Source organism: Leptodactylus fuscus, chromosome 2 (assembly GCF_031893055.1).
Source record: "Leptodactylus fuscus isolate aLepFus1 chromosome 2, aLepFus1.hap2, whole genome shotgun sequence".
Lineage (NCBI taxonomy): Eukaryota > Metazoa > Chordata > Amphibia > Anura > Leptodactylidae > Leptodactylus > Leptodactylus fuscus.
Window position 1 is genome coordinate 285208108 of NC_134266.1, and position 9607 is coordinate 285217714.

Here is a 9607-nt window from a genome sequence, read left to right on the forward strand (position 1 = left end):
TGTGGGGCGCTCTGTCCTGCGGCGGTCGGAGGCGCTGAGTGTTGTAGTCTGCTCTCTGGATCCCTCACTAGGGGGCGGTGTGGGGCGCTCTGTCCTGCGGCGGTCGGAGGCGCTGAGTGTTGTTGTCTGCTCTCTGGGTCCCTCACTAGGGGGCGGTGTGGGGCGCTCTGTCCTGCGGCGGTCGGAGGCGCTGAGTGTTGTAGTCTGCTCTCTGGGTCCCTCACTAGGGAGCGGTGTGGGGTGCTCTGTCCTTCGGCGGTCGGAGGCGCTGAGTGTTGTAGTCTGTTCTCTGGATCCCTCACTAGGGGGCGGTGTGGGGCGCTCTGTCCTGCGGCGGTCGGAGGCGCTGAGTGTTGTAGTCTGCTCTCTGGGTTCCTCACTAGGGGGCGGTGTGGGGCGCTCTGTTCTGCGGCGGTCGGAGGCGCTGAGTGTTGTTGTCTGTTCTCTGGGTCCCTCACTAGGGGGCGGTGTGGGGCGCTCTGTCCTGCGGCGGTCGGAGGCGCTGAGTGTTGTAGTCTGTTCTCTGGATCCCTCACTAGGGGGCGGTGTGGGGCGCTCTGTCCTGCGGCGGTCGGAGGCGCTGAGTGTTGTTGTCTGCTCTCTGGGTTCCTCACTAGGGGGCGGTGTGGGGCGCTGTGTCCTGCGGCGGTCGGAGGCGCTGAGTGTTGTTGTCTGCTCTCTGGGTTCCTCACTAGGGGGCGGTGTGGGGCGCTCTGTCCTGCGGCGGTCGGAGGCGCTGAGTGTTGTTGTCTGCTCTCTGGGTTCCTCACTAGGGGGCGGTGTGGGGTGCTCTGTCCTGCGGCGGTCGGAGGCGCTGAGTGTTGTTGTCTGCTCTCTGGGTTCCTCACTAGGGGGCGGTGTGGGGCGCTCTGTCCTGCGGCGGTCGGAGGCGCTGAGTGTTGTTGTCTGCTCTCTGGGTTCCTCACTAGGGGGCGGTGTGGGGCGCTCTGTCCTGCGGCGGTCGGAGGCGCTGAGTGTTGTTGTCTGCTCTCTGGGTTCCTCACTAGGGGGCGGTGTGGGGCGCTCTGTCCTGCGGCGGTCGGAGGCGCTGAGTGTTGTAGTCTGTTTTCTGGGTTCCTCACTAGGGGGCGGTGTGGGGTGCTCTGTCCTGCGGCGGTCGGAGGTGCTGAGTGTTGTTGTCTGCTCTCTGGGTCCCTCACTAGGGGGCGGTGTGGGGCGCCCTGTCCTGCAGCGGTCGGAGGCGCTGAGTGTTGTAGTCTGCTCTCTGGGTCCCTCACTAGGGGGCGGTGTGGGGTGCTCTGTCCTGCGGCGGTCGGAGGCGCTGAGTGTTGTAGTCTGTTCTCTGGATCCCTCACTAGGGGGCGGTGTGGGGCGCTCTGTCCTGCGGCGGTCGGAGGCGCTGAGTGTTGTAGTCTGCTCTCTGGGTTCCTCACTAGGGGGCGGTGTGGGGCGCTCTGTTCTGTGGCGGTCGGAGGCGCTGAGTGTTGTAGTCTGCTCTCTGGGTCCCTCACTAGGGGGCGGTGTGGGGCGCTCTGTCCTGCGGCGGTCGGAGGCGCTGAGTGTTGTAGTCTGTTCTCTGGATCCCTCACTAGGGGGCGGTGTGGGGCGCTCTGTCCTGCGGCGGTCGGAGGCGCTGAGTGTTGTTGTCTGCTCTCTGGGTTCCTCACTAGGGGGCGGTGTGGGGCGCTGTGTCCTGCGGCGGTCGGAGGTGCTGAGTGTTGTTGTCTGCTCTCTGGGTTCCTCACTAGGGGGCGGTGTGGGGCGCTCTGTCCTGCGGCGGTCGGAGGCGCTGAGTGTTGTTGTCTGCTCTCTGGGTTCCTCACTAGGGGGCGGTGTGGGGTGCTCTGTCCTGCGGCGGTCGGAGGCGCTGAGTGTTGTTGTCTGCTCTCTGGGTTCCTCACTAGGGGGCGGTGTGGGGCGCTCTGTCCTGCGGCGGTCGGAGGCGCTGAGTGTTGTTGTCTGCTCTCTGGGTTCCTCACTAGGGGGCGGTGTGAGGCGCTCTGTCCTGCGGCGGTCGGAGGCGCTGAGTGTTGTTGTCTGCTCTCTGGGTTCCTCACTAGGGGGCGGTGTGGGGCGCTCTGTCCTGCGGCGGTCGGAGGCGCTGAGTGTTGTAGTCTGTTTTCTGGGTTCCTCACTAGGGGGCGGTGTGGGGCGCTCTGTCCTGCGGCGGTCGGAGGCGCTGAGTGTTATAGTCTGTTTTCTGGGTTCCTCACTAGGGGGCAGTGTGGGGCGCTCTGTCCTGCGGCGGTCGGAGGCGCTGAGTGTTTTTTTTATCTCGCCCTCTTTATCCTCCACTTAGCCGGTAATTGCAGTTTATCTGCCGGCTGTTGACAGCGCAGCACCTGCGGGGGCCAGCGGGGGCGCTGTGTGTGCACTGCCAGGGTTATTTATAGTGACTACACTCCAGAAATCTATTGAAGCTGCTGTCAATCCTCTGTGCTGCTGTGAGGTGTCACACAGACCCCTGAGGTCAGGTAGTTGCCGTCAGTAGATGGAGACATTGCTCCTCATAATCCTCTGTGCTGCTGTGAGGTATGGACATTACTCCTGCATGTGACTGTAGCATGTAGGTGACGTTTATTGATGACTCCGCCCTCTTCGTGTGTCGGGGGAGGGGTCAGTTACTAATGGCTGTTTTTTCCCTCCAGTTCTTGAGAGAAGATCTAAATTACCACGACCCGACGGTGAAGCACAGCACCTTCCATGGCGAGGACAAGCTGATCAGCGTGGAGGACCTGTGGAACACGTGGAAGGCCTCCGAAGGTAAAGTATGGGGGTTTCCATGGCGATAGACGTGGTTGTGTTGTGAGTTGTCTTTCTAGTTTCCATGGTGATGTCTAGTGGTTTCCATAGTAACAGTCGCTTTCCCCGGTAGTAGTGACTGATCTTGTAGGGATTGGTTTCCATGGTGATGTAGTAGTTGTAGATCCTCCGCCGAGTGGTTTCCATGGTGATCCCGGTGATCTAGTCTCTTTGGTGAGCAGTGGTTTCCATGGCGGTGTCGTTGTTGATCTCCACAGTAGTCGTTTCCATGGTAATTTGATCATGAGGTCCTACAGCCATAGCGGAATGTTCACTTTTCGGGTAGAATCTCTGTCCCTGGCTTCCATCTGTAGGTCACCAGATCCCTCTCCTCTGTCCCTGGCTTCCTTCTGTAGGTCACCAGATCCCTCTCCTCTGTCCCCGGCTTCCTTCTGTAGGTCACCAGATCCCTCTCCTCTGTCCCCGGCTTCCTTCTGTAGGTCACCAGATCCCTCTTCTCTGTCCCTGGCTTCCTCCTGTAGGTCACCAGATCCCTCTCCTCTGTCCCTGGCTTCCTTCTGTAGGTCACCAGATCCCTCTCCTCTGTCCCTGGCTTCCTCCTATAGGTCACCAGATCCCTCTCCTCTGTCCCTGGCTTCCTCCTATAGGTCACCAGATCCCTCTCCTCTGTCCCTGGCTTCCTCCTGTAGGTCATCAGATCCCTCTCCTCTGTCCCTGGCTTCCTTCTGTAGGTCACCAGATCCCTCTCCTCTGTCCCTGGCTTCCTTCTGTAGGTCACCAGATCCCTCTCCTCTGTCCCTGGCTTCCTCCTATAGGTCACCAGATCCCTCTCCTCTGTCCCTGGCTTCCTCCTGTAGGTCATCAGATCCCTCTCCTCTGTCACTGGCTTCCTTCTGTAGGTCACCAGATCCCTCTCCTCTGTCCCTGGCTTCCATCTGTAGGTCACCAGATCCCTCTCCTCTGTCCCTGGCTTCCTTCTGTAGGTCACCAGATCCCTCTCCTCTGTCCCCGGCTTCCTTCTGTAGGTCACCAGATCCCTCTCCTCTGTCCCCGGCTTCCTTCTGTAGGTCACCAGATCCCTCTTCTCTGTCCCTGGCTTCCTCCTGTAGGTCACCAGATCCCTCTCCTCTGTCCCTGGCTTCCTTCTGTAGGTCACCAGATCCCTCTCCTCTGTCCCTGGCTTCCTCCTATAGGTCACCAGATCCCTCTCCTCTGTCCCTGGCTTCCTCCTATAGGTCACCAGATCCCTCTCCTCTGTCCCTGGCTTCCTCCTGTAGGTCATCAGATCCCTCTCCTCTGTCCCTGGCTTCCTTCTGTAGGTCACCAGATCCCTCTCCTCTGTCCCTGGCTTCCTTCTGTAGGTCACCAGATCCCTCTCCTCTGTCCCTGGCTTCCTCCTATAGGTCACCAGATCCCTCTCCTCTGTCCCTGGCTTCCTTCTGTAGGTCACCAGATCCCTCTCCTCTGTCCCTGGCTTCCTTCTGTAGGTCACCAGATCCCTCTCCTCTGTCCCTGGCTTCCTTCTGTAGGTCACCAGATCCCTCTCCTCTGTCCCTGGCTTCCTCCTGTAGGTCACCAGATCCCTCTCCTCTGTCCCTGGCTTCCTCCTATAGGTCACCAGATCCCTCTCCTCTGTCCCTGGCTTCCTTCTGTAGGTCACCAGATCCCTCTCCTCTGTCCCTGGCTTCCTCCTGTAGGTCACCAGATCCCTCTCCTCTGTCCCTGGCTTCCTCCTATAGGTCACCAGATCGCTCTCCTCTGTCCCTGGCTTCCATCTGTAGGTCACCAGATCCCTCTCCTCTGTCCCTGGCTTCCTCCTATAGGTCACCAGATCCCTCTCCTCTGTCCCTGGCTTCCATCTGTAGGTCACCAGATCCCTCTCCTCTGTCCCTGGCTTCCTCCTATAGGTCACCAGATCCCTCTCCTCTGTCCCTGGCTTCCTCCTATAGGTCACCAGATCCCTCTCCTCTGTCCCTGGCTTCCATCTGTAGGTCACCAGATCCCTCTCCTCTGTCCCTGGCTTCCTCCTATAGGTCACCAGATCCCTCTCCTCTGTCCCTGGCTTCCTCCTATAAGTCACCAGATCCCTCTCCTCTGTCCCTGGCTTCCTCCTATAAGTCACCAGATCCCTCTCCTCTGTCCCCGGCTTCCATCTGTAGGTCACCAGATCCCTCTCCTCTGTCCCTGGCTTCCTCCTGTAGGTCATCAGATCCCTCTCCTCTGTCCCTGGCTTCCTCCTGTAGGTCATCAGATCCCTCTCCTCTGTCCCTGGCTTCCTCCTGTAGGTCACCAGATCCCTTTCCTCTGTCCCTGCCTTCCTTCTATAAGTCACCAGATCCCTCTCCTCTGTCCCTGGCTTCCTTCTGTAGGTCACCAGATCCCTCTCTCTCTGTCCCTGGCTTCCTTCTGTAGGTCACCAGATCCCTCTCTATCTGTCCCTGGCTTCCTTCTGTAGGTCACCAGATCCCTCTCCTCTGTCCTTGACTTCCTCCTGTAGGTCACCAGATCCCTCTCCTCTGTCCTTGACTTCCTCCTGTAGGTCACCAGATCCCTCTCCTCTGTCCTTGACTTCCTCCTATAAGCCACCAGATCCCTCTCCTCTGTCCCTGGCTTCCTCCTGTAGGTCATCAGATCCCTCTCCTTTGTCCCTAACTTCCTCCTATAAGTCACCAGATCCCTCTCTCTCTGTCCCTGGCTTCCTTCTGTAGGTCACCAGATCCCTCTCCTCTGTCCTTGACTTCCTCCTATAAGCCACCAGATCCCTCTCCTCTGTCCCTGGCTTCCTTCTATAAGTCACCAGATCCCTCTCTCTCTGTCCCTGGCTTCCATCTGTAGGTCACCAGATCCCTCTCCTCTGTCCCTGGCTTCCTTCTGTAGGTCACCAGATCCCTCTCCTCTGTCCCTGGCTTCCTCCTGTAGGTCATCAGATCCCTCTCCTCTGTCCCTGGCTTCCTTCTATAAGTCACCAGATCCCTCTCCTCTGTCCCTGGCTTCCTTCTGTAGGTCACCAGATCCCTCTCTCTCTGTCCCTGGCTTCCTCCTGTAGGTCATCAGATCCCTCTCCTCTGTCCCTGGCTTCCTTCTGTAGGTCACCAGATCCCTCTCCTCTGTCCCTGGCTTCCTTCTGTAGGTCACCAGATCCCTCTCCTCTGTCCCTGGCTTCCTTCTGTAGGTCACCAGATCCCTCTTCTCTGTCCCTGGCTTCCTCCTGTAGGTCACCAGATCCCTCTCCTCTGTCCCTGGCTTCCTCCTATAGGTCACCAGATCCCTCTCCTCTGTCCCTGGCTTCCTTCTGTAGGTCACCAGATCCCTCTCCTCTGTCCCTGGCTTCCTCCTGTAGGTCACCAGATCCCTCTCCTCTGTCCCTGGCTTCCTCCTATAGGTCACCAGATCCCTCTCCTCTGTCCCTGGCTTCCTTCTATAAGTCACCAGATCCCTCTCCTCTGTCCCTGGCTTCCTCCTATAGGTCACCAGATCCCTCTCCTCTGTCCCTGGCTTCCTTCTATAAGTCACCAGATCCCTCTCCTCTGTCCCTGGCTTCCTCCTATAAGTTACCAGATCCCTCTCCTCTGTCCCCGGCTTCCATCTGTAGGTCACCAGATCCCTTTCCTCTGTCCCTGGCTTCCTCCTGTAGGTCATCAGATCCCTCTCCTCTGTCCCTGGCTTCCTCCTGTAGGTCATCAGATCCCTCTCCTCTGTCCCTGGCTTCCTCCTGTAGGTCATCAGATCCCTCTCCTCTGTCACTGGCTTCCTTCTGTAGGTCACCAGATCCCTCTCCTCTGTCCCTGCCTTCCTTCTATAAGTCACCAGATCCCTCTCCTCTGTCCCTGGCTTCCTTCTGTAGGTCACCAGATCCCTCTCTCTCTGTCCCTGGCTTCCTTCTGTAGGTCACCAGATCCCTCTCTATCTGTCCCTGGCTTCCTTCTGTAGGTCACCAGATCCCTCTCCTCTGTCCTTGACTTCCTCCTGTAGGTCACCAGATCCCTCTCCTCTGTCCTTGACTTCCTCCTGTAGGTCACCAGATCCCTCTCCTCTGTCCTTGACTTCCTCCTATAAGCCACCAGATCCCTCTCCTCTGTCCCTGGCTTCCTCCTGTAGGTCATCAGATCCCTCTCCTTTGTCCCTGACTTCCTCCTATAAGTCACCAGATCCCTCTCTCTCTGTCCCTGGCTTCCTTCTGTAGGTCACCAGATCCCTCTCCTCTGTCCTTGACTTCCTCCTATAAGCCACCAGATCCCTCTCCTCTGTCCCTGGCTTCCTTCTATAAGTCACCAGATCCCTCTCTCTCTGTCCCTGGCTTCCATCTGTAGGTCACCAGATCCCTCTCCTCTGTCCCTGGCTTCCTTCTGTAGGTCACCAGATCCCTCTCCTCTGTCCCTGGCTTCCTCCTGTAGGTCATCAGATCCCTCTCCTCTGTCCCTGGCTTCCTTCTATAAGTCACCAGATCCCTCTCCTCTGTCCCTGGCTTCCTTCTGTAGGTCACCAGATCCCTCTCTCTCTGTCCCTGGCTTCCTTCTGTAGGTCACCAGATCCCTCTCTCTCTGTCCCTGGCTTCCTCCTGTAGGTCATCAGATCCCTCTCCTCTGTCCCTGGCTTCCTTCTGTAGGTCACCAGATCCCTCTCCTCTGTCCCTGGCTTCCTTCTGTAGGTCACCAGATCCCTCTCCTCTGTCCCTGGCTTCCTTCTGTAGGTCACCAGATCCCTCTCCTCTGTCCCTGGCTTCCTCCTGTAGGTCACCAGATCCCTCTCCTCTGTCCCTGGCTTCCTCCTATAGGTCACCAGATCCCTCTCCTCTGTCCCTGGCTTCCTTCTGTAGGTCACCAGATCCCTCTCCTCTGTCCCTGGCTTCCTTCTATAGGTCACCAGATCCCTCTCCTCTGTCCCTGGCTTCCTCCTATAAGTCACCAGATCCCTCTCCTCTGTCCCTGGCTTCCTCCTATAAGTTACCAGATCCCTCTCCTCTGTCCCCGGCTTCCATCTGTAGGTCACCAGATCCCTCTCCTCTGTCCCTGGCTTCCTCCTGTAGGTCATCAGATCCCTCTCCTCTGTCCCTGGCTTCCTCCTGTAGGTCATCAGATCCCTCTCCTCTGTCCCTGGCTTCCTCCTGTAGGTCATCAGATCCCTCTCCTCTGTCACTGGCTTCCTTCTGTAGGTCACCAGATCCCTCTCCTCTGTCCCTGCCTTCCTTCTATAAGTCACCAGATCCCTCTCCTCTGTCCCTGGCTTCCTTCTGTAGGTCACCAGATCCCTCTCTCTCTGTCCCTGGCTTCCTTCTGTAGGTCACCAGATCCCTCTCTATCTGTCCCTGGCTTCCTTCTGTAGGTCACCAGATCCCTCTCCTCTGTCCTTGACTTCCTCCTGTAGGTCACCAGATCCCTCTCCTCTGTCCTTGACTTCCTCCTGTAGGTCACCAGATCCCTCTCCTCTGTCCTTGACTTCCTCCTATAAGCCACCAGATCCCTCTCCTCTGTCCCTGGCTTCCTCCTGTAGGTCATCAGATCCCTCTCCTTTGTCCCTGACTTCCTCCTATAAGTCACCAGATCCCTCTCTCTCTGTCCCTGGCTTCCTTCTGTAGGTCACCAGATCCCTCTCCTCTGTCCTTGACTTCCTCCTATAAGCCACCAGATCCCTCTCCTCTGTCCCTGGCTTCCTTCTATAAGTCACCAGATCCCTCTCTCTTTGTCCCTGGCTTCCATCTGTAGGTCACCAGATCCCTCTCCTCTGTCCCTGGCTTCCTTCTGTAGGTCACCAGATCCCTCTCCTCTGTCCCTGGCTTCCTCCTGTAGGTCATCAGATCCCTCTCCTCTGTCCCTGGCTTCCTTCTATAAGTCACCAGATCCCTCTCCTCTGTCCCTGGCTTCCTTCTGTAGGTCACCAGATCCCTCTCTCTCTGTCCCTGGCTTCCTTCTGTAGGTCACCAGATCCCTCTCCTCTGTCCCTGGCTTCCTTCTGTAGGTCACCAGATCCCTCTCCTCTGTCCCTGGCTTCCATCTGTAGGTCACCAGATCCCTCTCCTCTGTCCCTGGCTTCCATCTGTAGGTCACCAGATCCCTCTCCTCTGTCCCTGGCTTCCTCCTGTAGGTCATCAGATCCCTCTCCTCTGTCCCTGGCTTCCTCCTGTAGGTCATCAGATCCCTCTCCTCTGTCCCTGGCTTCCTTCTGTAGGTCACCAGATCCCTCTCCTCTGTCCCTGGCTTCCTTCTATAAGTCACCAGATCCCTCTCCTCTGTCCCTGGCTTCCTTCTGTAGGTCACCAGATCCCTCTCTCTCTGTCCCTGGCTTCCTTCTGTAGGTCACCAGATCCCTCTCCTCTGTCCCTGGCTTTCTTCTGTAGGTCACCAGATCCCTCTCCTCTGTCCTTGACTTCCTCCTGTAGGTCACCAGATCCCTCTCCTCTGTCCTTGACTTCCTCCTATAAGCCACCAGATCCCTCTCCTCTGTCCCTGGCTTCCTCCTGTAGGTCATCAGATCCCTCTCCTTTGTCCCTGACTTCCTCCTATAAGTCACCAGATCCCTCTCTCTCTGTCCCTGGCTTCCTTCTGTAGGTCACCAGATCCCTCTCCTCTGTCCTTGACTTCCTCCTATAAGCCACCAGATCCCTCTCCTCTGTCCCTGGCTTCCTCCTGTAGGTCATCAGATCCCTCTCCTTTGTCCCTGACTTCCTCCTATAAGTCACCAGATCCCTCTCTCTCTGTCCCTGGCTTCCTTCTGTAGGTCACCAGATCCCTCTCCTCTGTCCCTGGCTTCCTTCTGTAGGTCACCAGATCCCTCTCCTCTGTCCTTGACTTCCTCCTGTAGGTCACCAGATCCCTCTCCTCTGTCCTTGACTTCCTCCTGTAGGTCACCAGATCCCTCTCCTCTGTCCTTGACTTCCTCTTATAAG

At 57.7% G+C, this 9607-nt stretch overlaps 1 protein-coding gene across 1 annotated transcript in view; it reads left to right on the top strand.

Moving 5' to 3' along the window:
* Positions 1 to 9607, top strand: part of LOC142194239 (stromal interaction molecule 1-like) — a 308297-nt gene that overhangs the window by 26879 nt on the left and 271811 nt on the right. Inside the window, exon 3 of the mRNA XM_075263254.1 lies at positions 2610 to 2724. Coding sequence (XP_075119355.1) covers positions 2610 to 2724 — 115 coding nt within the window. The remainder of the gene's footprint in view (positions 1 to 2609; positions 2725 to 9607) is intronic.